The 27,160-nt window shown below is 48.6% G+C and overlaps 4 protein-coding genes and 1 long non-coding RNA gene across 7 annotated transcripts; 1 reads left to right on the forward strand and 4 right to left on the reverse strand.

Moving 5' to 3' along the window:
• Positions 1–306: 306 nt before the first annotated feature.
• On the reverse strand, positions 307–17,135 carry LOC119137199 (cAMP-specific 3',5'-cyclic phosphodiesterase 4B-like). 2 transcript variants are annotated; one of them, XM_037276319.1, is made up of 17 exons: positions 17,021–17,135; positions 15,120–15,240; positions 14,144–14,391; positions 12,948–13,145; positions 12,834–12,870; positions 12,630–12,700; positions 12,183–12,229; positions 7,583–7,695; positions 4,858–4,951; positions 4,039–4,247; positions 3,855–3,953; positions 3,605–3,769; positions 3,235–3,334; positions 2,992–3,146; positions 2,769–2,891; positions 2,519–2,701; positions 307–2,339 (listed from the first exon to the last, which is right to left on the reverse strand). In XM_037276319.1, exons 2-17 carry the CDS (start codon positions 15,162–15,164, stop codon positions 2,040–2,042), a joined length of 2,187 nt encoding a protein of 728 aa, XP_037132214.1. In that variant the 5' UTR covers positions 15,165–15,240; positions 17,021–17,135; the 3' UTR covers positions 307–2,039. The 2 variants fall into 2 exon arrangements, with proteins under 2 accessions (XP_037132214.1, XP_037132215.1); XM_037276320.1 differs by lacking the exons at positions 7,583–7,695; positions 12,183–12,229; positions 12,630–12,700; ... (3 more) ...; positions 15,120–15,240; positions 17,021–17,135 and adding an exon at positions 5,189–5,416.
• A 573-nt stretch (positions 17,136–17,708) lies between these two features.
• On the reverse strand, positions 17,709–19,125 carry LOC119137207 (leptin receptor gene-related protein-like). Its single transcript, XM_037276332.1, has 4 exons — positions 18,975–19,125; positions 18,690–18,765; positions 18,262–18,445; positions 17,709–18,193 (listed from the first exon to the last, which is right to left on the reverse strand). The coding sequence occupies exons 1-4, from the start codon at positions 18,988–18,990 to the stop codon at positions 18,077–18,079; spliced, it is 393 nt and encodes a 130-aa protein (XP_037132227.1). The 5' UTR covers positions 18,991–19,125; the 3' UTR covers positions 17,709–18,076.
• Positions 19,126–20,130: 1,005 nt separating this feature from the next.
• LOC119137655 (phosphoglucomutase-1-like) lies at positions 20,131–23,657 on the reverse strand. 2 transcript variants are annotated; one of them, XR_005100966.1, is made up of 11 exons: positions 23,364–23,657; positions 23,094–23,256; positions 22,804–22,950; positions 22,601–22,726; positions 22,168–22,358; positions 21,894–22,048; positions 21,442–21,557; positions 21,226–21,361; positions 20,670–20,853; positions 20,477–20,564; positions 20,131–20,349 (listed from the first exon to the last, which is right to left on the reverse strand). XR_005100966.1 is itself a non-coding variant. In XM_037277157.1 (11 exons), the coding sequence occupies exons 1-11, from the start codon at positions 23,619–23,621 to the stop codon at positions 20,260–20,262; spliced, it is 1,698 nt and encodes a 565-aa protein (XP_037133052.1). In that variant the 5' UTR covers positions 23,622–23,657; the 3' UTR covers positions 20,131–20,259. The 2 variants fall into 2 exon arrangements, 1 of the variants encoding a protein (XP_037133052.1); XM_037277157.1 differs by having other exon boundaries at positions 20,477–20,608.
• Positions 22,912–24,479, forward strand: LOC119137662. The gene is made up of 2 exons (XR_005100969.1): positions 22,912–23,072; positions 23,204–24,479. It is a non-coding gene; the product is annotated as an uncharacterized LOC119137662 (long non-coding RNA).
• LOC119137657 (angiopoietin-related protein 3-like) lies at positions 24,345–27,143 on the reverse strand. The gene is made up of 7 exons (XM_037277159.1): positions 26,550–27,143; positions 26,294–26,404; positions 26,097–26,217; positions 25,878–25,991; positions 25,691–25,786; positions 24,964–25,236; positions 24,345–24,881 (listed from the first exon to the last, which is right to left on the reverse strand). Exons 1-7 carry the CDS (start codon positions 27,126–27,128, stop codon positions 24,667–24,669), a joined length of 1,509 nt encoding a protein of 502 aa, XP_037133054.1. The 5' UTR covers positions 27,129–27,143; the 3' UTR covers positions 24,345–24,666.
• Positions 27,144–27,160: the final 17 nt, after the last annotated feature.

The raw sequence follows: 27,160 nt of genomic DNA on the forward strand, positions 1-27,160 counted from the left end.
TTGAATAAGAAGGATTTATAGGTGGATATGGGTAACGGTAAAAAATGATTTGACTGGGTATGATGATAATTGTCAATTGTCGGAAAAAATAAATCACCGACCGTCTCACCATTATCTTTCTCAACCAAAGTTGAAAGTCATTTTCAGTTTTTGTTTCACATTGGCTGAACGTCAATGGGAATGATGACGAAGAATATTGGAATGAATGCTCAATACTGAGCAATCAACATTTCTGGACACACACCGGTATTCGTATGAATGCTCGTCCTTCGACAGCCACACAAAACTCAGATGATAAATCAAGCGTTTCCTTTTGTGCTTTATTGACTCAGTCAGAAAGCCAAAGCTGTTTGACGTCACGGCTGCTTTCACGCCGATTGCGTTCTTCTTCCCGGCTTGCCCATCGTGTATTTCAGGTGCTTATCGCTTTGGGTCAAGGTGCTCAAGGCCATGGGAGAGTGAATGCCCTGAGGGCTGAATACATAGCATCGCTATCTCTTCTATTCTTCCTGTTTACATTGTGTCGAGTCTGTGGCCCCTGGGACTGAATTTGGAAGAGACTTCCCCACTCGAGATTGACACCCACCCATTTCGCTTATCGTAGCCACCCAAAAAGACTCCAGAGTGAGGAAAATATTGTCATTCACGCCTGTTTTAATAATCGGACAGAAAAACATTTGTTGAGCACAACATATAGCATCTTAGTAGTGGAAAAAAAAAAAACCAATTTGGCGGCACCGATATCGTACAATGACCCGTCACCGTACACGTTGATGGAGAACTTGAATAGCTGAAGTGAAACCTAATATGCACCCCAAGCGAGTTGGATCCAAAAGTACAGTACTTGTCCAAAAGTTCCAATTGGAACCGCATCACGTCACGTCAACAAAAGAGCCGGGCATGGAGCCACCGGACCGGTTTGCTCAAACTGATTTGACGTGTTTGTGCATATAAATAACACAACAATAACACTGTACAAGGAAAAGAGAATAAATGAAAGAAACAGCACAACACTGGGTGCAACCAGAGTCTGTGCAATTCTCTGATCATTTTTCACACACAAAAAGCCAGCACGCGGTACCTGGAAGGTAATATTGACAGATCAGCAACCAGCTGCAGAACCGTCGGGAAAGTGCCACAATCAAAACGGCAAGATACCATTATTACGTCGCTCGCTCGTCGTTTACCGTTTGGAACGAATCACGGGGTTAGGGTTCCTTGAAACAAACTTATGGTTGGCTTTTGTCATCCTCCCACTTCACAGACGCAAACGCTTTTACAAGATGGCGGCAATACCATCAAAATGACAACATCTTTGGATTTGAGGAAAAACACGCACACGTACACACCCATTTTGGTTTGACGTATTAACCATTGGTGTCCTCACTTTGGGCCACAAAGTGCAAAAAAAGTGCTGGGAAGTCAAAGTGATCTTTGATCTGGAGATGCGAGCACTGAACTTGGTGCCGCTCGGTGAGGAAGCGCTTACGCTATTGCCAGCCACAACTTTAGGAAGACTGTGTGAGACAAACACTTTGTCTGCTCTGTACAAAAAGCTATCACAGCTACATGAATGTGTTCAATAAATTAGAAAAAAACAAATACAAAAGGACATGGTTGTTAAAAAAAAGGCACACAATCATTTTCAAGACGCTGGAGAGAGAGGGAGGGACAAATAAAAACCCGTCTTGGTTACAAGTAGCGTGCTGACCGACAGTCTGTCCAAAGACAAATTTTCTGTTTGCAAATGAATTCAACAAACGTCCCGAAGCACAGGTTGGGGATTTTCCCACCGCTCCGACAAGGCGGAGGAATACTGTGCACTTGGCCTTCCTTTGGGACAGCAGCCGGCGCGTTTGCGAGCTTCAATAGAAGCGAGCGGGCCGGCCGCTTTCAAAAGCAAACCGCCGCGGTCGTCAGCCGCGTGTTCTCGGGAAGCTCCAAAGAGCCGCCGCTGCAGGATTGCTCCACTGCAATTCAACACGATCTCCGAGAGGTGCCGCAATCTTCCGAGCTAGCGCCCGCTCGCTCCGGAGCGGCTAAGTCTCGGCCGGAGAGACGTCGTGCGCCGCCGGGAGCGTCGTCGGCGCGTTCTCGCGTTCTTCCCGCTCGTCCGGCATCAGCTCAAAGTGAAATTTGCTGGCAAGCGGGAGGCCCTCCGTCTCCCCGTGGGGGCCCCCGTCGCCGGAGTAGAAGGGAGGGGAGGGACTCTGGGGGATCATGCTCTGGTACCAGTTCCGATTGTCCTCCAGCATATCCAAGATGTCCTGGGCATCCGGGTGGACCAGGTCGGCCCACGTCTCCCACAAAGGATGCACGATGTAATCGATGAAGCCCACCTGGAAGGAAGGAAGGGAGGGAGGGAGGAAGGAAGGAAGGGGGGATAGCGTCAGTACACGAGACATATACGGCTTGAATTCACATCGCAATGGAGTAGAACCCTTTATTTTCGATAAAACCGAATTGCATTAAAAATGGCAAGCCCCGCCCCCAAGTGGAAATTCCACAAGCGGCCCACCTGCGTTCTCTCCACGGACGCCGTGTGCTTGTCACACATGGGGCTGATCTCCATCCCCCGCTCCCTCTCTCGGTCTCCCTGGTGGAAGAACTCATCCATGATCCTGTCGGTCCACTGCCGGTACAGATCCAGAGGCTTGGTGGGATTGCTCAGATCGGCGCAGTGGACCATGTTACGAAGAACCTGCGGCAAACGGCCCAAGGTTGAGGCTCTGGATCTTTGCCCTTTGTCCCAGGTGCTAGCTGGTTACCTGCATCCTGTCTGTGTAGTTGTCCAGTAGAAGCACTCCCGAGCTGGTCACCTTCTTGGTCTCCACCATGGTTTTTAGGTCTGCCAGCAGGCTCATGTGTTTGGACATGTCCGTGGCCAAAACCTGGAGAGGAAGAGGGCGTCAGGAGGCGAGGACGTGACCCTGGCGCCCGGCCGAACCCTGGTGACCGGCGTCGCCCAGCTTTACTTGCAGGCTGGCTCACCATGTCTATGACCATCCTCCGGAGCGTCTGCCTCTGCTTCTTGCCGAGGTTTTGGAAGATGTCGCAGTTGTCTTGCTGCAGCAGTTTGAAGCCCACGGCCAGGTGGTGGTTCTCCAGCACCGACTCGTCGTTGTACATCAGAGCCAGTTCGGAGTCTGCGCAATGAAACGAAAGGGAGCGCGGGTAACTATAGCGACCGTGCAATCGACGCCCACGCTGATCCTCGCACGACTCGACACTTACTGGTGTTGATTAGGAACTGGTTGGACACGCCCGGGTGGTCCACATCATGAATGGCGGCTGCAAAAATAGCCGCCAGGATCTCCAGATCGGTGAAGACGGCCTGCCGTGGAAGGGAGAGGACAATCAAACAAATGAGGCTCATTAAACCAACTGGGCGAGCAGGCTTGTCGCGCCTTTCCCTCCTCGCGATTTCATTCGGCTTGACGTCAATGCTCGTAAAACGATTACAAAACGCATACGGGACAAAGCGTCAGAGTGCTGCCAGTTGGCCCTATTTCAAAGCCAACCACCTCCCAATATCGGTGCATTCCTGCTAGATGGCCTTCACATTTGCAATTTCAAATTCCAAATGACGGCTAGGAGGACTCACGTCTAGCGCTGGCGTGGACAGCAGGATGTGAGTGGACTGCGCCACGTCGGCGGCGTGCAGGCTGTTGTGGTAAGCCACGTCAGAGTGGTAGTGGCTCTCCAGGGTGAGCATGAACGTCACAAACGTGTCCGTTGGAATCTTGAAGGTCCTCATCAGGTCTCGCTCCTGCGTGACACAGGCAGAGAGCAAACGTTTGGGCCGGGAACCAAAGTCGGTGAAGAAAGCTTGGGTTCGGCACTTGGACACGGACCTGAAAGATGGCGTACATGATGCAAGTGAGGGGTCGGTTGTGGGAGTGCTCTGCCACCCGGAAGATGTTCAGTCCCCATTTATTGATGCCCTCCAGGTCCTGAATTCATTCCACACACAGGAGGACTGTAAGCCATTGAGTCCAAGATATGCCCTTTTTGCTTCCTAGATGGACATCTCTTCACCTTAGACAGCAGTTCCTCTTGATCCGTCTTGACCCCAAAGCGATTGGCGGCGGTGGCGGCGCCTCCAGAGATGCCCGGCGTGTAGCTGACCTTCCTGACCCCGCCGATGTGAGTCATCATCCCGCCTTGCTGCTGCTGCTGGCCTTGCCGCCGCTTCCTTTCCCTCGATTTGGGAACGGGACACGGAAGCTCCAGCTCATTCTGTTTGTCTGCGCGGGTTCACAAACGTCCGCGTTAATCATAGAACGTCTTTTTCCTCGAACGGATGCACTCGACGGCTTCACGTTTGCAACTAAAACAAGCGCCGGAAAAGCATGCCACCTCATCCTTCGCTGAAACGACAGTAGTAAGGAATCGCGAGAAAAGAAAGAAATCATCCTCGCGTGCCGCATGAACCGAGCGCAAGCGGCTGCAGAAAGCAAGCCAGCGGCAAAGTACGGGAGGGAGGGAGGTAGGGAGGGAGGGAAACAGGTGCGAGCTGCAATGCAGATGACACCAAATCCGGCGTCTTTCTGTGAGCTCCAGTTTCTCTCAGGCCTCCATTTGTTTTTTTCCCTCCCGTCAACTGTTTTCCGTCCTTTGCCTCGGCCGGGAATATTGGGCGGACAGTCTCAAAGGGGCAGCGTGAGCGGCTAAATGGCGCTAGCTAGGCTTTTTAGAGACACCAAAAGGCGGCTGAGGCCACTTTTGGGACTCCGGGGCCTCTGCGGCGGAGTGGGCTCGCAAGTCAGAGTAAGGGGCCCCCCCCAGACCGGATCAGAGCGGCTACACCAGCCGGTTCCTCAAGTACATGTGCGTATGCGTCGGCTCGGGGCTCACCTAGGAATGTGTTGGAGATGTATTCTGACACTTGGTTCCCTGAGCGACTCATCTCAGACAGGTGGCTCAGCTCCCGGTTCAGCATCCTTTTGAACTGGTTGAAGACAAAATGGAAACAAAGTCTCATGAGGACCGCGCTATATTACCCTTCACAGTTGACACAGCCCCAAATAATTTGCTGCACACCATACGGAGGAGGCGTACAATCAGTCCACCCCAATTGGGCTGGACAGAAATCCAAATTGAATTGGAGGCATTTCAAATACAGTTTGTACACGTGGACTTCAGAGGACGTTCATTTTCTGGGCTCCAGTGACCAAATGGGACACACCTTGATGTAGCCCCAGGACACGGAGAACATGTAGTTGGCCTCAGGCATGATGCTGAGCTGTACCGAACCCAGGCAGAAGCCTCCTGCGCTCCTCTCTGAGCGACTGAGCTCAGACCCGCATCCCGAGACCTCCAGACGCGACCGCTTTGCTCACGTCGCCAGCCCCAGCAGAAGGGGGGCTGCCTGTGCTACAGATCCGCATCTTCATCACGGAATCACGGCGCATGTGAAGGAATCCCCCCACCTAACCCAGCCCCAGGCACGCGCTCAATAGATTTCCTTTTGTCTTGTCGTTCTCGCTACATCCGACCTCCCTGCTGAGCGCCTCTCGCCATTCAGATGGAATCCTGTCACATAGGAGGGGGAAATCCAGCCTTCCTGTTGCCACATTGAGCGATGCAAAAAGGAAAGGAAGGCGAGACAGAGAGCGAGACAGAGAGAGCGAGAGAGAGAGAGCAAGAGAGGGAGAGCAAGAGAGGAGTCCCCTGAGGTGAAAAGACTGCTGAACCTTCCCATCTTGCTTTGCTCTATCGAAAAGGGAAGTTGGGGGAATCCCACTGGCAATATTTCTCGCCCTTTCTCTCGTCACGGCTAATATTGCGAGTCACGCGCAAGCCCGTCGCCGCTCTCGGCCGCCATCTGGGCTTCTTGCCTCCCATCTTTCCTCTGCTCAGTCATGCAGAACAGATCCGGCGCGTACTCGGTAACGGCGGGCTTCAAAGCGCCGGCGTGTTGCGAGCAAACGGCGCTTCTATTCATTTGTACGAGGAGCTGCTGGCCTTGCTTAAGTCTATCATTAAAGGAGAGTCTCGCTTTACGCTTCAGCTTAGGTGGGGAATGGCGTCTCTGCTCGCCGTGGGATGGTGTGAATTTAGGTCACATTTAGGAAATGATGCAAATGTGTCAGGCGGCCAAGACGACGTCGCTAATGTGATGAATAGAATAGATGACGCTCCATTTAAATGAAGGAAGGGTAGGCGGACTAAAATGACATCATCCACTAACAACGACCACGAAACAAGACTGCCACAGGCTTAACTGTGCTACAAACGACCTTTGACCTCAACAACACAAGTTCAAAAGAATTACATTTGGTGGTGATCAGTTTTGTCACCCAAGCTCAAATCCATCCATCCATCCATCCATCCATCCATCCATCCATCCACCCGTGGCCAAAATGCAGTGTGTACAGCTCATTTCTGAGCACCGCAACTTACCTTATTCGAACTAGTTAGCATCTGAGCGTTTGTCCTCTCTTTTTCACGTAAACATAGTCCCATTGTCACGTGACAAAAGTCCAAGCACGACATGAAATATCGTTGAGTGTACTCCAGGGAGGGATCACTCCATAAAGCGACAAGTGAAGGTCTCACAGTGGAATGACTTAAGTGTTAAGTGAGTAGCCGGCCTTCAGTCTCACAAGAGACTCCGCCCACCACCTCGGGGCAAAATGTGTCTCCACCTCCTTCCTTCCTCTTTTACTTCACAGATGACGAATACCGTTTGGACAAAAGTACCGGCCGGGCACGGGTTTCAGGTTTGAAACCTCGTATGCGGAAAACCACAGGCACGGTGGAGCGTGCGTGTCGAGCACTCTTTTGTGACAAGTCTTACGGCATGCCTTGGCCTTCCTTCACTCAAACAGCAGGAAGAATATTGCAGGCCTCTTGCAAAACAAGGACGACGACGCAATCTGGCAAAGCCCAGAATGACTTGTGGCTCATTTACGTCTGTTTGGAGTGTCAACACAGGCGTTTCTTGGTAAACGCTGAGCAATCAAAAGAAAGAATCTGGCCTCGAGACAAAAATGAACGAGACGCTGCCTGATGTGCTGGCCGCACTTTTATGGAAGGCTATAATTGAATGGCCATTTCTTCCAGACCCTCCACTACTTCTGTTTCAATCATTCCCCCACCCTCCCCTCTGAGTACGGCAGCACTTCAAAGAGCAAGTGACCACACGTGAATTCAAGTTTCCGACCGGCCCAGGGGCTCGCTCGCACGTCAGCCCGCCCGCAGAAGGCTAAACTCCTCTAACTGCATTCAGATGGCTGTGTTTGCCCAAGGCCGGCAGCGGCAGCCGCAGCGGCCAGGCTAATCATAGCGGGGGCCGGCCGTGGAGGAGGCTGAGGTCATCCAGACCAGGCTAGCGGTCAACGGGCTGTGTGGTCCCGGATACACCTGAGAGCTTTGACGCTAGCACAGCATCTTGCAACGTAGCTACTTGTGAACCTTTGCGCTCTCCCAGCAGCAGTAGCGCTTTGTGATGGGTCCGTTCATGCTAGTCTGTCTGACCGCTCAGAGGTCTCCACGCGCCATCCATCGTCAACGACACACATGCACACGATTTCTTCTGGATATTCCTTAACATATGATAAAGGTTGAAGACTCATACCTTGTTGGATGCCATGTCACTGACGGAGCGGTAGGTCTGGATGGTCTCCAATTGGTCCAGACACCAATCTAACTCATCCATAGTCTCCATGGCCAGCTTCTGGTAAGACTCATCTGCCAACAGACACACGGACACGTAGTCAGGGCCCAAAGGATCCAAATCCATGTCGGGGGTCCCCGGCAGCATGCCGGCCGAACAGCCGGGAGCTTCGGCGGAGACCGAAGACGGGGAGTTGCACGCACACAACTCCTTCATTTTGTTGCACCGCCTCACAAAGTTCAACTCTCAGACAAACTGAGTTACTACAGTTAGTCTCTCAGTAGCCCCTTTCTCTCTGTGCCTTCGCAGACCCCCCCTCTCTCAGTCTGCTCCCCCCTCCCCCTTGGCAGCTCACGGAGCCATTGGACAAAGTCAGCCGCGTGCTGCCGCCTCCTGCAGTTGGCGCATTGTCCCCAAGCCGACATTCATTGCGACCGGATCGGGGTTGAGTCATTTCTGCTCAAAGTAACGTCTGCTTATCCCCATTTCTGACTAGAGAAGAGGCATCGGACAGCAAACATTGGAGGGAGGCCAAAGCAGGACTGAGCCAGGTGCCAAAAAGTCAAAGTACTTCCTATTTGAACTTGCATAAAACACGAGAGGGCAGAATTCAGACCAGGTGAAGGACAATCCAGGTGCATGTCAAGAAAAAAAAAAAAAGGAAATACAGACTTATTACTTCAACGTGCAAATTCAAATGCGTCAGTCTACGCATGTCGTATGAAACGTTTGTTGATTCAACAAATTTGTGCCTGCACACATCTGGATCTCCCCACCTTCCTTTTCCTTGACCTCATAAGCAAAGCGTCACACATGGAATCCATTTGGCCCATCTGCTCTGCTCTGCTTAGCACAGCAAGACAGCCAGCACGCTGCTCCCCGTTTTACGTCAAGATCTAGCTTCAAAGCGCCCAGCCTGTCGGCAGATACGCTCACCTTCGAAATATTTGCCCCAACTTGAGCGCCAAAGTTACCCTTGGATAGAAACTAGCGAGGTATCCCAGTGAAAAATGGAGCTTAAAGCCTTCAATGCAAAACGTGGTTAGCTGTCGAAACTTGGACTCGGTCCACGAGCGGAGGTCTCGGTCTCGGTCTCTCTCTGCTGCCAAGAAGGTGCAACCACATCCTGCTCTAGTTCCTTTCGGTCAAGCGTGACAGAAAGAGGCAGTTCAAAAGGACTGGGCAAAAATCAAAGGCGCTCACCTATGCTGCAAATACCGCCGTTCGCTCATTTTTAGAATGAGACAAATATTTATTGGTGATATGACTCCAAAACGTTTGCAGATGTACTTTGAACTTCCAAGTTGCCGTACAATTATCAGCGGGCGGCTTAATTATTCGCATTTTGAGGAGCCTATTTTTCAGACGCCCCTCAAATCCTTTCATTTGCTGGAATAAAGTTATTTGCTATTCTGGTTTGGTATGTTTGGATATTTCCCAAACTTATTAGCCATGTTTGTCCAACATATTTGGATTTTTGTCAGTTACAGCCATAGCGACGTGATCTGTGTTGCATTCCGGGCCTTTGAGAAGAAGCCGAACGCGTTCTGGCTTGACCTTGTTTGCAAACTTGATTGGCTCCAGCGTCAAAAGCGCTATGACGCACGCTCGGGCCCCGGATGGAGTGCGGGGTACTTTTCCAGCCTGTTTTTCAATGGACGTCTTCTTTTTTTCTCTCTCTCTTCATGCGCCGTGTCCTAATGCCTCGGCCATATGCGGCTGCTATGAGGACAACAGGCCTCAGTGTCCAGACACGCTCTGTCTGGCTCGGCTCTCTGGCCTATAGGGCCACAAACCGGCCTCTGTGAGCGCCAACAACACTGGCTGGGCTAAGCCCGCCCCAAAATTCATTGGTGGCCAAGACACCTTCCGCTCTCATCCGGCTCACACTGCCCGTCTCTGTGCTCATGCAAGCCAAAGCCATTTCCTTGGCCGTCTGACTGAAGCGCGCGTGCGGTTTGCCAAAGTGCACGGCCTTATCCGTTCTGCCACCTTGTTTGGGCCGGCGGCAACAGGAGAAGCACAACTCTTATAGAAGGGAATAGAAAAGCACTGCTGCAATATCATGTGAGCAGCAGCAGCAGCAGCAGCAGCAGCAGCAGCATTAGACGTTGAAGAAAAATGTTTCATCCACACCTTTGACGTGGATGTTGTGACTAATGTTGAATTCATGCATGCTTATCAGGAAATAATACATTCACTTAGGCTTGAGTCAACAGCTAGCTTCAAGTGCAACATTCTTCACCATGACCTCATTGTGAGAAAGAGACAGCAATGAAAATGTGCAACAATGCTCTGTTCATTGTTTCGTACGTTTGACTCTGACAAGCAAATGTCTGACCACTTGGTCATCTTATCGTAACCGATGTACGTCAGTCTTTTTTTTATGGGGGGGTGCGTAAGACTATTTCGAGCCGAACGGTTAAATGTTGGCAGTGGAATAAATTGCGACATAAATAGTTTGAAATTGGATACGAGACCGCTTGATTCCTTACAAGTGGCCCTCGTCAAACTGCTGTTTGTTCCAATTTCCAAAGATGTTTTTCCCATTGGGAATAATGGAAAGGGAAATAATTCGTTCCAAGATGAAGTCGGCAAAGTCTGGCGCAGGTCGTTCATGTCGTCAGATTTCTTTTTTTCTGCTGTAGCACCATCTTTGCTTGCTTATTCTTTGGATTGAAACGTGACATCGCTCACTTTCCTTGTGAAATTTTTCGATTTGACTCCCCAGTAATTAAGTCATCATCCTGCTGAGGAGGTGGTGCAATTGTCAGACGTATACTCGTATATCATAGTCTTTGTCTTTTGCCTTCATATGGGGGGGGGGAGTGGTTCAGAATCATTTTGGCTGTGAAGCAAAATGAATCGAGAGCACGTACATCCGTGTCAAAATGGTTCCGAATCGTTTTGTGTGTAAGTGAATCAAAACGAATCGAGAGCATATTTGCGTTCAACACCGAAACTGCTTCTCTTACTAACGAGCTGGAATTTTGATGAGGGAGTTTACATAACCTATCAAAACTGGAGTTTTTACACAAACATATGCACGCAGGCACACTCACTTGACGCTCCTCAAACAATGCGCCATGCAGCTTTGTTGGCACGGGACGGCCGGAGGGATGGGCCGCAACAAGGTTTACGACTCTGCTGACGTCAATGACATAATTCAAATACTTAAACGAGCTGCAGCTTCCAGCCCTCAGGATCCTCTCCTTTGGCCGCGAGCCTGGAAAACCTGAAATGGATTTCTCACTGCGGATTTGGGTTACCGGCCCAAACTGAACCGGAGCGAGTGAGCGGACAAATCATATGCGGGCCATCCACTTTCAAGGAGTCAACTATACATGATTAGACAGAGCTAAAACATTCAAAACAAATGACTAAGAGTGGCTGATGCTCCTGATGACCGTTCCGGATTGATCATATGAGACAGTCACAGCACGTGCGTTGCCACTCATCGAAGCAAAGCCTCTAATCGGAATCAGTCGAGGCCTTTGTCGGCTGCTGGACTCACGAGTCAGATGGTGTGTGTCCAAAACACACGAGCGCGTCCGGCAGCATGGCCCCTGCTCGCCTTTTCCACTTCACAGCTCGTGACTGAGGCAACGTGCTTTTTGGCTCTTTTCATTCGGCCCGTATCAAATTGGATTCAAATGCTTTGGGAGGAAAAACAAAATTGATTCTATCTGGCAAGTTGGGATTTAAGATCTGGTCCCAGCCAGGCAGACCGGATGTTTTCTCACTATTAGGGGGAAAACAGGAAAAATCTGGTCTCCTTTTCTGTTCGGGGAGGTGAGAAAATGAGAGCAATCACTATTACTCAGGGGAAGGTGGGAGTTCTTTGTAGTCTCAGAAGTATCTGATGACAGAAAAGATGACATTCAAGTGGAACGGCTTTGCCTTTCTTCCTCGTCTTAACAGATCATCGTTGTACGCAGAAGCAAAGCCAAGCTGTTGACAAGTTGCGCACTTGTTTGTTTTTTCCCCCAAGCGGTGCGATGATGGGAAGTTGAGATGCTTGAGATCTTTGAAGGCCTTACTGACGTCAATCGAGCTGGAAGAACCAGTGCGGCAGGAAACAATGGCCGTAGCTCCTCCCCTGCTCTCATCCGTACTTTCTGATTGTGGAACGGGAAATATTCTTTCGAGCCCCAAAAACAAGCACCCGCACTCACAGTCATACCTCCGTCTTTGAGTCATTAAGCCAGCGTGTACGTTTTGGGAAGGTGAGAGGAAAAAAACAAAACAAAAAAAACAGGAAATGAAATGATGCAAACTTCCTCTCAATGATCTGAATTGATTAAAGATGATGACAAAGGCATTTTCCAGGCTTATGAGTAATGATGTTACTAAAAATATCTCTAACACGAACCTCGCACCACTTCCTTGTGTCATTTGAGGCAAACCTTTAGGTTGTAAACATCCATTCTTAAAATTATGGGAATTTGGTGTTTTGGGTCCATGTCAATTTGGAGCATGAGCTACCTTTGTCATTGTCGGAAACTTGTTGCGCGTGCGTCACTCCACGCATTATTCTGACAAGGTCACCAAGTGAGCTTACCTGACAAACTGAGTTTTGGAGGAGGCTGGTTAGCCGCAGGAGACCTCCTGTAATTGCACAGCGACACAAAAATGGAAAAAATGTAAGATACTTTTCAGCTGAATTCATATTATATTATTTATATATTATTATATTATTTATATGGTCAACATAAGCGCAAAACAATGCTTAGACTGTTTTTCTTTGACACTTGACAGTATTTGTTGACAAATGGAAGCTGCCAGGGCAATTTGAAATCAACTGTTTTTTCAGTAGAGTGGCGCCCTCAGGTGGAATTTTAGAGCAGCGCTAGGCAGGTCCGGTCCTGCGCGCCTGATTCCAATGATCCATCCGCTCATCAGCTTGAGAGCGACCATTTGAATCAAGTGTGCCAAGGAGGGGAAACTTGGGAAAACACACCGGACTTGGCTTAGAGCCGAGCCGAGGCGGCGATAGCGCTTGACTTACTTATTGGATGCACATTGCACGTTTGTCAATGTGCTGAAGTTGTTCCTGACGGTGCGAAGGCTTGCCAGAACCTGGAAAAACAATTCAGGTCAACAAGAGGCGAATTGTAATCAAAACGATGAGAGAACAATCGAATCAAGTGTATTGCTGGTGAAAGATAACTGGTGGCCACTGGGTGGCAGAAAAGCGCCCACGTTGACTTACCTGGGCAAAGGGAGTCACGATCAAGTCCTCCCCGTGCCTGAAACGCAACGCCAGGGCAAAAGAGTCATCAAAATGTGGTGGAGCGTGGGCGGCCACGAATAGCAAAGCACTCACAGCTCTCCAACGATGGAAGAGTTTCGAGAAAGAGACTTGGGGGACAATTCGTAGTCACTGTCGGAGCGGTACAGGAAAGACTCTCGACGCTGGCCGTGGCTCGCCGGGTTGGGATGCACAACCAGACCCGAACCCGGGGACGCTTGCGGCTCCGAGGGACTACGGCACGACGACGGGCCGCCGTTCTCTCCCTCTGAGCTGAAGACCAGAACATCAAGAGGAGATTGGAAGAGAACCACCGATCAATTTTGATCCAGCAGAAGCAGCAGCAACCTTCAGGTTCAATAAGATGGCGCAATTGCAAGAGGCGCTTTCAGGCAAGTCATTCGCAAAGTCGTAAGTTAGCCACACACCATCCCATGAATGTGACAACAGCACCGTCGCCATCTCATTTAACATCAGCCTAATCCCCACTTGACACATTAGCGACGTCATCTCGTCATCTGCCGCGGGCAGGATAGCGACAAAGTGAAATTTGCCAAAGCCAAGAGCCACGTGCGCTCAAGAGTCACCTGAGAGCCGAGAGGTGCGTTTGGCCCAGCGCCTCCTCCTCGCTGAACTCAAAGTGCCCGCCGAATCTACGCCGGGGGGACTTCCGTGACATCGCTGTCTCTTTCTCGCCCTTTCTGGTCGGGTCCAAGCGCTTCGTCGCGGCTAACCCGGGAACCCGTGCATGCATAAGCCACAAACGACGGCGGAGCTTCTTTCTGTCCACGAGCGCACGGCGGGATAACGCATGGACCAGCCCAGCCCGCCGCCAGGCGGATAAGGCACATCTGGCACATCTGGCCAGTCGGTCGCCGGCGAAGGGATTGGCTGTTTATCTGGCTGCCTGCCTGTCTCTTTTCCGTCTACGTTAAACCCTTGCGGATTATCTGGCCACTTCACCCAAATGACGAGGTTGTCCTACAAAAAAACGATAACTTCATAATTACTAAATGGATCAGTCGGGACTAAAATGACGAGGTTGTCCTACAAAGAAAAAGATAACTTCATAATTACTAAATGGATCAGTCGGGACTCTTACAAGCGCTTGCAGATCGCCAGCGACTGCTCAGTCCCCACGAAGATTTGCCACCTTCCAAAATAGCAATTTTGTTGTTGTTTGGTGTCTTAACGGCACGGGTGAGAAGCGTGCGGTGTCCCGCGTAAAACGGGCCAGCCGAGTCAAAGCGCTTTGAAAATGCACGCCTGACCTGTCGGGGTCCGCCTTTGTGATGTCGATCCGGGGGAGGGAAGCGAGCGCTAGACTGGTGGGCCTGGCCGGAGTCACGGGTTCTTCCTCCGGGGTTAGCGAAGGTCTCCGCTCTCGCTCCTTGTCGGCTTGTCGCCATGACAACGGAGGCAGCTGCAGGTTGCCGGAAAAGCGCCGGTGGACCTTACACGCCTCGACTCCGAGGGTGCTGCCCGAGGGACTTTGACAGCCGGGAGGATGGGTCTTCTCCTGGAGGAGAATGACATCATCATCATCATCGGCAGCTCACGGTAAAAGGAGCAAGGCATCTTTCTGCTGACTTTGCACGCGGCAGGGCCTTCTTGGAAATGTCAAAAAGTGAAAATGGAGCCTGGGCGTTTGTTTCCTTGAAAGATGGTGTGTTCAAAAATATCCACATTTTCCGCTGGCACGGCACAATTGACTATCGATTGCAATAGCGACATCCGGACGTCATTTCAGTACTTGATTGATCTCTTGGTTCAAATGGCAGCCGCTGGCGGGAACGCTGCAAATGGAATGCAAGTCTTTTTTCATGTATTGACGTGAAAAAAGACACCTTCGCTATTGGATTGCCTCAAACCAAAACAGATGAAAGAGAGAAAATACAAGTCGAGAATGAAACAACAAAACAAGACAGGTGCTTACAAACCATTTCGCAAATCAAAACAAAAAGGAAAAAACTGTGACGGGAGCCAGACACAGTCGGTCGGGAATTACGGGCCGTCCAATTGGACGACGACATCGTCGCTGAAAGAAACACAACAGATGGGCACGCACACACACACACACACACTCACACTTCAGGTCTGCGTGTGCTCGTGGGGACCGGACAGTCAATTTTTTTTAGCAATAAACGACACACCCGCTCATTGGTGTCGCCTCCAAAGGAAAGAACGCAACAAGCATTTTGAGTCCGAGTGAATGGAGATCGCGAACGGGCAAGAATGGATCCTTACGTCTCCCGAAGTGACTCCTTGAACACTGCAGCTTTTCTTCATCATGAACCGCTTTCACTATGGCTGCAGGCGGCGGCGGTCTTTTCTTTCTGTTCCTGTTTTGGAAATACCACCGGTTCACCTGCACACAATAACAAATGCGGGTTCGTTATTGCGCTCTCTGTGCACTTTCCAATTGCATGCTAAACAAGGACAAACAATCAGAACAGATTCAACGTTAGCATGGTCAGCAAGTGCTTTTTGAATATGGTCTTCCACAGCACTCTATTTAGCCGATTGACCCTGAAAATGAAGCTTTAACTCATCCGTTAGAAACTAACCAGAGCTGGACACCCAGCAAATGGTCGGCACATCAGAAATGGATCAATATTTCTATGCGTGCCACCATCGATTCACCCCGCATCCAGCGTCCATCCGCATTATCCCCGACCGGCCGGCACTCGGACAAATGTGCACTTTTTGGTTCGAATTTCATACACTGAATGGTGGAAAAATAGATAGCGTACTTTAAAAAAGATGAAATAAAATAAATCACACAGCACCTGCTTTCATGGTGCCATAACAAGGAAGGCTAAAGAAATCAAAATTTCATCTGGATTACACGATGCTTCTTCTTCACTCAAAGCAAACAAGGGGAGCATTGAACGCCCGCCGTGTGCACACCAATAATTGCACATTAACAGCCATGACAGAGTTCAAGTCATAAAACACAATTATGAAGAGCTGATCCGTATTATGGCAGACAGGTAATTGGAGAGTGCAAGTGAATATCTCAAGTCAAATCAGTAGAACTGGAGGAGGGGAAAAACAAAACAAAAAAACAGAGGGAGTGTATTTCCATCACTCTTATAAAGCTCCTAATCTAAATTCTGCTAGCATTGATTATGAAGTAGCGAATGGAGCTGGAGGCAAAGCATGCTTTGGTTTAATCAATCATCAAATTGTAAATTTAAAAAAGTCTGATAATGGCAACAACCGCTTGTTTGTCCCTAAGCACATGTTCTTAAGATCTCATCAAAGCATTATGAGTGAGGAGGTCATTACTCACATGACTCGACAGGAACATTTACTGTTCACAAATTGAATTCGTTATGTGGCTGAATGATTTTTTTTTTCTATTGGGATTGAAATCAATGCAACCAAGATTTTTTGTGTCACTTTTTTTCCACTTTAAATCTGTAGACACTTTTAATAATTGACTTTATGTTAATTACAAATAAATAAACGGTAACTGTGTAGATGTTACAGAATGTTTTTATTAGTATTTAGTTAACCATCAAGAGTTTTTTTTTTTTTTTTAGCCTTTTCTGCCATGGTCAGTGAATAATGCATGAATCATAAGGAAATTCAGGCATGAGGAGGACGCGCATAATAATGCAAATGCAGAAACTGAGTCAAATTAGGATTGCTCAGCCTCGGTAATTGTCTCTGCTCTACTGAATAGCAGTTTACATTTGGAAATTCCTCTCGACTAATTGCTTGTCAGGAAATTGCAATTGCCAAAACCAAGTTAGGAAATCGCATGCAAACAGGCACAAGGATGAATGACAAAGGCAGAAACACAAAATTGCTCTTTCATAATCTGGGAACGACCTTGTATCATGCTGCCATTTAAAGCCAATCACGTCCAGTTCCTACAAAATAGGACCATGATCAGGATGTTCAAAACTTGCCAGTGACGTCATCATCACGTACGCGTCGATTCTGCGTTCATCGTTAGAATGATATTGCTAAATATACAAAGAGATCTTGTAAGTGGGCTGAAGCACGGTACATCAAATCCAGCATCAGTAAATGTTGCGCAACTTTGCAAATGTCGTTTCCAAAATGTTCATTGACTGTTGCGAGAGGACATCAGAGATAGCTGGAGTCAGACAAAAGACATTTGGAGAGCAACATACCCGAAGAGTTGAACTCGGCGGTGCCGTCGAACGTCCTCGCGTAGTCGCGGTCCCGCTGTTTGCCTGCTCGCTCTCATTTGTCGTCCTGCTTTATTTGCGCGCTTCGCGCTCGCGTGCGGCGGCTCATCGATTGGCTCTGTCACCCGCCACGCAAATCCCTCCGCGAGCTGCGCGTGTGCTACGCCGGTGGTCGGCCGAACAGCCGCGTTCCGCCCCACTCCTGTCGGGATCCTTCCGACTGACAAACAGCCCGAGGAAAGAAGCGAGCATCCATCCGTCCGTCTGTTCTTGCACGCAATCCGTCGAACAACTTCATTGGACCGAATGGGAGTTACCGTTTATAAAAGACACAATTTCGAATTGATTTTTTTGAACTGAAATATTATCGTTCTACAGTTTAATAGTAATCATTGCTATTTTTCTTTTGTTTTGTTAGTCACTACTGTTGGAACTTCATATTTTTTTTCAAAAGTTTTCATTCCGCACGTGCATTGCTTTTAACGACCAAAATTTCACTTATGCCACTCAAGTATTACGTGTTGCGTTCAAGGCCACATCACGCGTCAATCTCGGAGGACAATGTGAACGATATGGCTGTTGCCAAGCAACAGCTAAGTGCTTTCATCATATTCACGTTTGGCTTCTATCTTTTTCTGTATCACTGTTGCACCTCAAACAACTCCACAAACAAAATCAAAATACAATTTTAATCAGTTAGAAGACAAAATTCAGTCAAGAGCTTATAAAACACTTTGATGAGTGTGTAAGAATTCACCGAGATATGTCACGTGGCAAACTCCACACACATGCTCTGATCTTTTCCGGGTAGCAATTCAACTTGAACAAATTTCGCAGACTTCAATGACTGGTCTGGGGAAAAAAAGCTGCCTTTTGAATCAAATGTTGAATACCATTGTCGAGAACAATTTCATTTTGGGTCGCCCTGTAAATACTGTTGTGTTCCCCGAACCTTCAAGTGGCACGCGAGTCAATGGGCGTCATCCGTAGTGAGGAAAATCACTTCCGGAACAGACCCTGACGACAAAAAACTCCACTTTACCACTGTTCCCAATTGAAGTCTTCACCACTTCCAAACACCTTGTAAAAGCCGAGGATTGTGAAGAAGATAATGGTGTCCCCTGTCAGCGCCAGGCTGCAGGCACGCCACTCCACCTGCAAGTGAGAAAACAAGGAATAACAGGTCGAAACAAAAACTACAAAAATAATGCGTGAGAACTCACCGTGCCGCTGTGAGCGAGGACAAGGTGGAAGCCGTAAGCCGACATGACGATTCCGGTGGTTAAGAAATAGGCCAGATCTCTGCACGCGTTGGCGGGCTCCGACTCGTCACTGACCCGGTTGACCAAAATAAGCGGGACCGGACTCAGGATGTACAAAAAAAGTGCAAACATTGGGTAGTAAACTCTGCGGAGAGACAAAGTACATGAATGTTCAATTGTGATTGCATGATGTTCCATTTCTGACAGATTTTGCTCTTGTCCATCTTTTATATAGTGGAAATGATCAAGATGGACAGTGGGAATAAATTCACCCAATGTTTGGAATCTAGAGTCTGCAAAGTCACATGACCGCGTCTGCAAGCAAGATCAATGTTTTCCATTGTGACGTCGCATTTGACTATGGCCGCTTTGTTGTCAAAACAACGTACCCATATTCTTGCACTGCACAACCCAGAAACAGAAACGTCAGCCCAATGGCGCAACCAAAAGACAAGCCGACCAGCTCTACAGGAAGAAGAAAAAAAAAAAAAACACGTGTCCATGAGAAAAGCATGACTTGAGTTAAAATAGGACACTTGTTGGAGAGAGCGATTGATAATGGCTCTGCAAAACTTGAAGCTACACAAAGGATGCTCCGATTGTCAAGTAGCTCAACTACTTGAAAAAAAGTGCCGAGTGGCAACTATTTCCAGCTTTCACACTGAAGCAAATACCTTTGATACCAGCCATGGCAGACGACTAGTCGGCTCGGCTCGGCTGGGTTTCCCTTGCTTCTTTCTCCGCGGTCACGTGATTCGCCAAAGTCAGTCAAGTGGACAATGCTCCGACGACCACAATGACGCAAGTGATTGCAAATGTGCCCTTCCGATTTGTCACAAAGCGACTCTTGTCGAGTCGTTTATTTCATCACATGGCAACGTGTGGCGCACTCAACAACTGACTTGATGTCAGAAAAATTGAAATAAAATAAAATCATAGTCAACTTTATGTTATCAATTGTCTGATTGAATTTGTTCAAATGAATTCTTGTCTACCAGCCAAGCCACTGAAGAGATCGAGGTTGGGGGGAAAATGAAGACGTTTGTCTTTTAAAGAGGAACAAACTCGTGGGGCATTCTGATGGCGTTGGTGGAAAATGAATGAAGCTGCAAAATGGCAGCTCACTGCGACCCTTTGTTTTTGCAGGGATCAGCTTCTGCTAAGGGATGGATGCTTCCTAAGTTCAGCCTCATGGAAAATTGCATCAGCACAAATTGGTTCGAGTCGGAAATGTAGATCATCTCTAGCTGCTACCTTTTTTTTTTGTCTTTGATGTGTTCTCTTTCCTCTAGCTCTGATGTTGAGCTTGCCTTAAACCTGGAGACGTAAGGGGGGGGGGGGCATCACTTCAAAGTGCATGAGCAATCACAGAGCTCCAGACTGAAAAGTAAGGCCAGCCCTGCCTTGCCCTTCCCTGCCCGGGGCAGCCCCGCCCCGCGAATGCAATGCATGCAGGCACCTGCTGGTCAGATTTCAATGACAGTCACTCAAAAGAAAAATATTCTCAAGTAGATTGTCGGTATGGGATTTGGATTCAACTTTTAGGATTGTTATTTGTAATTTTCTAGAAACGCCACCTGTTATGCGATAAAGGTGTCGGGTACTCCATGCATGAGCGAGTTGACTTTTTATCCCCTCGGCACTCATCAATTGCTCAATTTCACTCCAATTTATGGATGTCATTCTCTGATGACTTTCAATTTTCCAGTGTGCTGCATTAGGCATTATCATATGATATTATTTCACAAACACAAATCATAGCTGGCTAGATCAGGAACAAAAAAAAAATGACTGTAAAATGTTGAAAATAGGCCAGGCTGGAGTCAGTCATAAAGCAAAAATAAATGTTTAATGTGGCACAGTCACACACAATGTTGCCTAAAATTCAAATTTTGTTGCCACCTTTGGATGAAAAATTGAAAATAAAAAGCAAGTGCAGGGGAAACTGGAAACGGTTGGTTAGGTGATGACCGATGGGCCGGTTCGACCCGTCCTGTGATGCAGCTGGGAAATCTTGAGTGCTATTGTAGCTAACGGTGCCAGCACCACCTGTCACACAAAAACAACATTTCCTCAGCATTTCCCTTTTTTTTTTTTTACAGTTAGAGATTGTTACATCACTGAAAGGCCTGCGAAAGTCATGCTTTGCATCATTTCCTTGTTTTTGTATATTTACCTGCGTTTCTTGAAAAACGTATTCCTTCTCGTAGCTTTCCAGGTAGATTCGAACTGTGGCGCCGCCGCTACTTTCCATCCCACTGAGTCTGTAGATGATTCGAGAGCCATCAGAGAAGACTATCCGCAGACCCTACAGAGGAAACGTGAAGTTCCAGACCGTCTTAGTAGTACGTCTTTGTAATGTGGAGTACCTGGTTCCGCGTGATACTGCTGTCGACGGGATCCGTGTATTCAAAATTGTCTGCTTTTTCTACTCGGTAGATTTTGTCTTCCACGGCAAATCGCCGCTTCACAAAGGACTTGTCTGCAATCATGATCTCCAGATCTTCCATCATTTCACAAGCTGCATCGATGTCTATGTTCTCATAGTCATATCTAGAGCAAAAACAAAGAGCAAAATTGATCAGGTCAGCCTTTTGAATGCTCAGGACATTTCCATTTCGGAGGTCAACTGAAATGCTTCATGACACGTTGACTGTCAGATGATGCAATGGCGACCTCTAGATGGCAGCAATGCTCTGAGCAAAGGTGTAATCGGGCTGCTGTCCCCCTTGTAACTTTGCTTGGGGAGGGGGAACCTGTCCAAATTTGCTACACTTGGTGAAAACACCCCAAGAAGACACAAAAATAGTAAATTGATGAACTGTGCTTCCAGGCCATACTGGGAGTAAAATGAAGTCCACAAGTTCACCATGCGGCCTACTATCAAATGATTTTGAGGCACGGCTGCTTTTGGCCACAGCACACCTGGTGAAGTAGTTTCTTCCATATTTTAGCCAGTGGTACTTGAGTATATCTTCCACACTTTGCCTTCTGGTGGCAAGGATGGAGAGCCACGCCAGCGCGGCCCACAGCCCATCCTTCTCACGAATGTGATCTCCACCTGAGACATGAGATGTGACCAAGCAATCATCCGCTGGAAAATACTCAAGAATATGTTGTAACTCCAGGCTCCAGCATTACTTGTTCCAAAGCTTTCTTCGCCACACAAAGACAGTCGTCCCGCGTCCATGAGGTTTCCAAAAAACTTCCACCCAGTGGGAGTTTCATATAGCTCTATTTGTGTTGCCTTGGCTACTCTGCAAGAAATACACAAATAGAAATTATTTGAAGGTCACACAGATAGAATTGAAACTGAAGCAGAAGCACAAAACGATTGAATACTTTTAAAGGTCACTTTAGCTAAAAACATTCAAGCTAGCTTAGCTTTGGCGCAAAAATAGTCAAGCTAGCTGAGCTTTGGCACAACGATAGTGAAGCTAGCTGAGCTTTGGCCTTAAGATAGTCAAGCTAGCTGAGCTTCGGCGCAAAGATAGTCAAGCTAGCTGAGCTTTAGCGCATTGGTTTGCATATCTGGAAGCTCGATGGTCAAACGCAAGTCAATCCCATCAAATGAAGCAGGCCAAAGGTTTTACCTGTCTAAGGCAGCACTTGTGGGCATGCTGCGGGCAAAGCCCCTCACCCCGCTATGCTGAAAGTATGGGATACAAAAGATGTTGTCAGCAATCACGGCCACAGAGTCAGACGGGGTGACAAAGAGGCCGTGTTTCCCAAGGATCATGTTTCGATCCTAGAGAGCCAATAAGCAAACAAAGATCCAATCAACACCTGGGCTTCACTTTCGTCCTACTCGTAGATTTCCAATAGAGATCCAGTTCAACATCTCAACGTCGGGCGGGCCACACACACCCCGTCACCATCAAATGCTGCACCAAAGTCATGCTCGCCGTCCCTCATGTTGTCAAGCAGGTCCGCGGCGTCCATGAGGTTAGGATCGGGACGTTGACCTCCAAAGTCCTCCGACGGGACACAATTAACGGCCGAATTGGCGGGACAGCCCAACTCCTCACATAGGATCCGCTTCACGTAGGGACCGACCACTGGAAACAGGTGGGCGATACGCCATGAGACAGACGTGGACCTGAGGCTTACCTGCTCTGCTGTTGGACTGTGGACATCAGCCTGGGACACCAATTTTTAGACAGATTCATATGGACAGTGACAGATTCAGGCGTGACGATAGAACGCGATCAAAGAAAATCCGTACGGTACGGACTTCCTCAGAACGTTGTCAAAGAAAATCCGTACGGTCCGGACTTCCTCTGCCGTTTCGAGTTCTCACCTCCATGCATGGCATCCAGTTTTACGGTGATGCGGTTCTCGCCAGACAGGAGTTCCTTCAGAGCAGCAAAATCAAAGATGTTCCTCATCAAGTTAGCGTAGGACTCCACAGCATCCACAATTTCAACTTAGAAAAACAAAGGGAGAGAGAACCTTTGCTGCTTTAACTGTTCTTTTCTTTGACTTTGCTTGCCCAAGATTTACCCGTAAAAGGTTTGAACTTGTTCTCCAGATCAAATGTCTGTTTGCCCAGAGTTGTCAGATCCAGTCGGAGTCCAGGGCAGATGGCAAACTCCTCGATGGTTCTGCTGATCTGGTAGATCTTGTCTGCGACGGCGTCGTTGGCCGGCCCTTGAAGAGGCAGAAGGACCCATTTCGTGTTTTCTTTTCGAAAGCGTTTCCAAATCTCGGCAAGGCTGTGCAGTCTGGCTGAGTGACTGCGCAGTAACTACTCTTGTCGGATAGGATTACGGGTGAGTAATGCCGCTGCATACCTCCGTTTGCAGTGTTGAACTTGATGCCAAAATCTCCATCGGGCCCCGCCGGACTGTGACCGGCGCTGAGGATGATGCCGCCGATGGCTTTGAATTTCCTGATCACGCAGGAGCAGGCCGGCGTGGACATGAAGCCGCGGTGACCGACGATGAGACGGCCCACCTGAGGAGACGTCACAGGTAAATATCGGCCCGTGCGAGTCGAGCAGGATTTTGGCAAGAGGCCCCTGGATGCAGAGTAAGCAAAGAAGCGGTCGTGCTGTCACTGACCCCGTTGGCGGCCGCCATCTGCACGATGACTTCAATGGCCGTTTGGCTAAAGAAGCGTCCGTCACCCCCCACCACCAGCGCCGAACCCTGGCGGTCACGCAGGTCAATGGAGGAGAAGATACACTGGATGAAATTGTGCAGATAGTTCCTCCTGGACTGGAAGACATGAACCTTTCTTCTCAGACCATCGCTCCCGGGTCTTTGGTCAGAGTAAGGGGTCGTAGGAACGGTCAGCACCCGCAGAGGACCCTTGTCCATCTTTGTTTTGAAATTTTGCCGGTGGCGGGCAAAGCTTGAGGGCCGCTGTTGTTTTGAGACAACGTATTACAGCTCGGGACGGAACTGCTGGGTGAAATTTTGACTCCTCCCATTATGTCCCCCTCTTCGCGGTGTGCACAGGGTGGCACTGGTCCATACTGGACCCAAAATAACCTTGCATGTGCAGACGCAGGGCGAGTAACTGAAGACGCTCCTTCACACATGTGCAGGGAGATCACTGTCAAGACTCAAAGTTGTATTTGGGTGTGTCTGCATGCTCGGAAGCACGCCGGCATGGAGGGAAAGCTGCTCACGACAATGCAAAACACGCACGGCATCTCACGTCCAAACAGAAGCGTTAGCAATGAGCCGGGGCATTACGAGATCAGTGGAGAGAAAATGAAAGGGGATAGTTGCCTTATACAAGGTCTTTACAAAACACATTATCAACTCTTATAATAGATGCACAACGCCCGTTTAGAGGAAACACGGGCATGCTAGCAAATTGGATGTAATTCAGTCAAGTCCAACTGTGATGATGAACTCAGGAAATGAGTCAGAGATTGGATGCAATCCATGAAAAGTAGTAAATACATGAAAAAAAGAACTACACTGCCCTCTGCAGTTCATTCCCAGTATCTACAACCGAAGAAACTATTTAACATTGCTGAGTTTCTTGATTCTGTTTTCTGCAAACTAAAGAAAAGCATCACGAGTCAGCACAATAGTTTGTCTTTTTATTCCATCTGGAATTAAAATCCACCTCATAATAAAAGCTACGCAAATTCTGAGTCTATCTATAGATGCAGTATTATGCACCATATTGTAATCATCAGAACAACATATTCAATTCAAATATACATTTGTTAGCCTAGTTTAGGATGTGTGTGTTTTCTGACCTAGCGCTAGCTGCTGCTCTAAACTTTGGTCCTGTGGAAGTGACTCGAATCATCACGGATGGGACGGTCCCTTCAATGCCTTCTCAAATGATGGCTGCACGTTTTTGAAAAGGCCTCTCCACATTAGTTGCTGTACCCTTTCCTATTCAGCGGCTGTTTGCGAGAAAGCCGCCCGTCTCCGATGACGACCAAGACTCGCCCAACGGTCGGAGCGCTAGCTGCGTGAAGCGAAGCCAATAGGAAGCTTTTCGACCCGGCTTCAAATGGATCCCTCTTCTGCGATCCGAACGTCCCTTGTGTCTCACCAGGAAGTACCTCCCGTTCAAGTTGGTGTCCCCGCAGCTATTGAACCACCAACCGCCTAAAGTTAGAAAAAAACAAAACAAAGAGTACACAGTAAGCTAGTTGCCTTGATTTGTCAGGAGATGTCAAATCCCCTTTACCCGTGTAGTTGCGGGCACAGTTGGGGTCCCGGTTCTTGTCATTGTCCCTGTCCTTAGTGGAGAACATCAAACCCGTGCGGTTCTTCATGAAGTCGCTCAGATCTCCGGACAATAGCTTGAGGCCGAGGGTGTAGTTGCTCTCCGGACCGCCGAGGTCGCACGTGTATTCCATGAAGCGCTTGTTATGCTTCCAGTCTTCCAGATGCATGTGAAGGATGGAGTTGCCCTGAGCAAGCAGTGAGTGAATCTTGCTGAGACCCAGCCAAAATTCCCCTGGTTGACCACAGATGAGAAGCGCAGAAAGAAACACGAGAAGGCAAATTACAAAACAAAACAGCACAATTCGGTCAAGTACACGGGACGAAAATCACTTCAACGTGTATCCCTGTGACCACAACACTCTCAAGTATTTGGGATTTGGAGATAGTCTAGGAAGTATCCAAGCCAGTATTTTGGCTTCTCACAATCTTACAAAGATTAGAATGAATGAAAAACAATGACGTGATTCTGAGCCTGCCATTTAATGACGTGTATTGTAAAACTAAATACACCCAAAAAGTATTTCACAATTTGTACATTTAAATACTAGACATTTTTCGTTGTCAAAACATTGCTAGCGCTCAGGCTAAAGTCAATGTGGAATCCCATTGACATGCTAAGTATGAATTAGCATCTACCTTTTTTTTGTGTGTGTAAGAGAGGTAAATTTTTGGCTTTCGCAACACACCGTGAAAATCTCCAAATCCATTTTCATATTTCTCCCAGGTTTGATCAAAGTTGACAGATCCGTCCTTCCTTCGCTGGATTACTGTCGCTCCATGATCTAGATTCGAAGAAAGTCAGCCCAACAAATGATTTACTTCCTTCCATTTTACGATTCCCGTCAAAGTTGAGTCCTCCAGACAGGACATTACCTGCGCTCATGTCACAAAACACCTTGAAGGGTTGCGATCCGTTGGGTCTAATGGCGTACACTCGACTGGTTTTCTCACCTCTGTTGAACACGTCATTGCAGTCAGACGGTAGATCTGGTTGAAACGGAGAAACCTTCATCAGACTGCCCAAACATGTGTCCTGACTGAGAGCAGAGATCTTACTGTGAAGCTCCCGTCCGGCACATTTACCCATCTTACCGGCATCTGCGCTTGTCTGGCTGGAGTCTGAGACGAGATACGGGCTGAGTGTCGGCATGTCGCTGTTGAAGGATTGGGGAATCCTTTCCATTGTGTCTTGGGCTAATGTACTGGCTGTAAGCTAGGAAACACAGTTGGCACGCTTAGCTATAAACACATGGGCGTTGCCTCAGTGTCATTTGCAAATATTCCAGCACCTTTTCTTCCAGACTCTTGAGCTTATTCCTTTGGTAGTTGAGTTGATCATTTTGCTCCTTGACAGCTTTCAGAAGCTTGGTGATGCTTTGCTCCTGGCCGTCGATCACTCCCTGGTTTCAAGAAAGGAGGAACGGAGGTCAAACCTGTTAACAGTGCTTGGATACCTGACCTTGCCTTGCCACGGGTCGATAGTCACGATGCCTACGACCCGGCATGAAATGGCTCTGCTGAAGAAGGAGCGTCCAGGTGCCTTACCCGAAGACCGCTGATCTCTCCTGCTCGGTCGCCGCCGCTCAACAGACTCCTCAGCTTCTCTTCCAGGCCGTCCACTTGGTTCCGCAACGAGCTCTTCTCAGACATGATGCTGTCCACCCTGGAGTTGATTTGAACGGATATGCCCCGAATCTCTTCGTTGTTAGCTTTCAGCACCACCGCCGTCTTCTTCAGCTCCTCTTCTTCCTCCTTGATTTCACTGGCCAGCACAGAAAGTTGGTAGAAGGAACGGTCAAAGATGTTGAGCTTCTGGAAGATATCGTTGATCTGTCCCTTGGTCTTGTGAACAAAATCCCGCAGGCTCTGGCCAAGCTGGAGGAGGCCGTTGGCCAGGAGACGCACATCATCCAGACCTGCAAAGTGCGAGCGGGTGCTTTCAGGAGAAGCGTTGGGCTGCGGGCTGGGCTGGGGGCCGGGCTGGACTTCTTTACCGCACTGAACGGGGAGACAAGCGCCGGTGAGAACCAACAAGTAGATCAGAGTTGTTTTCATGTTGATCCGCTGCAGACGTCCGCCCGTCTCCCTCTTCAGTGACTGGCCAAAGAGCCATGGGAGGAACATGACCAGGTTATGCACTGTCACAAGCGGTTTAA

The sequence above is a fragment of the Syngnathus acus genome, chromosome 17 (assembly GCF_901709675.1).
Source record: "Syngnathus acus chromosome 17, fSynAcu1.2, whole genome shotgun sequence".
NCBI classification, from domain to species: Eukaryota; Metazoa; Chordata; class Actinopteri; order Syngnathiformes; family Syngnathidae; genus Syngnathus; species Syngnathus acus.

Coding starts and splice junctions, on each gene's coding strand:
- LOC119137199 (XM_037276319.1), bottom strand. CDS start 15,164: ATGATGAAGAAAAGCTGCAGTGTTCAAGGAGTCACTTCGGGAGAC. Junction 14,392..15,119: donor AAGGAGTCACTTCGGGAGAC/GTAAGGATCCAT, acceptor ATTCTCCTCCAG/GAGAAGACCCATCCTCCCGG. Junction 2,702..2,768: donor ACTACACAGACAGGATGCAG/GTAACCAGCTAG, acceptor CGTTTGCCGCAG/GTTCTTCGTAACATGGTCCA.
- LOC119137207 (XM_037276332.1), bottom strand. Junction 18,446..18,689: donor TGTGCAGTGCAAGAATATGG/GTACGTTGTTTT, acceptor GTCTCTCCGCAG/AGTTTACTACCCAATGTTTG. Junction 18,194..18,261: donor TCCTCGCTCACAGCGGCACG/GTGAGTTCTCAC, acceptor TCTCACTTGCAG/GTGGAGTGGCGTGCCTGCAG.
- LOC119137655 (XM_037277157.1), bottom strand. CDS start 23,621: ATGGACAAGGGTCCTCTGCGGGTGCTGACCGTTCCTACGACCCCTTAC. Junction 21,558..21,893: donor ACAAGTGCTGCCTTAGACAG/GTAAAACCTTTG, acceptor TATTTCTTGCAG/AGTAGCCAAGGCAACACAAA. Junction 20,609..20,669: donor GCAGTATCACGCGGAACCAG/GTACTCCACATT, acceptor TTTCCTCTGTAG/GGTCTGCGGATAGTCTTCTC.
- LOC119137657 (XM_037277159.1), bottom strand. CDS start 27,128: ATGTTCCTCCCATGGCTCTTTGGCCAGTCACTGAAGAGGGAGACGGGC. Junction 25,992..26,096: donor CCAGACAAGCGCAGATGCCG/GTAAGATGGGTA, acceptor CGTTTCAACCAG/ATCTACCGTCTGACTGCAAT. Junction 25,787..25,877: donor GTTTTGTGACATGAGCGCAG/GTAATGTCCTGT, acceptor CTTCGAATCTAG/ATCATGGAGCGACAGTAATC.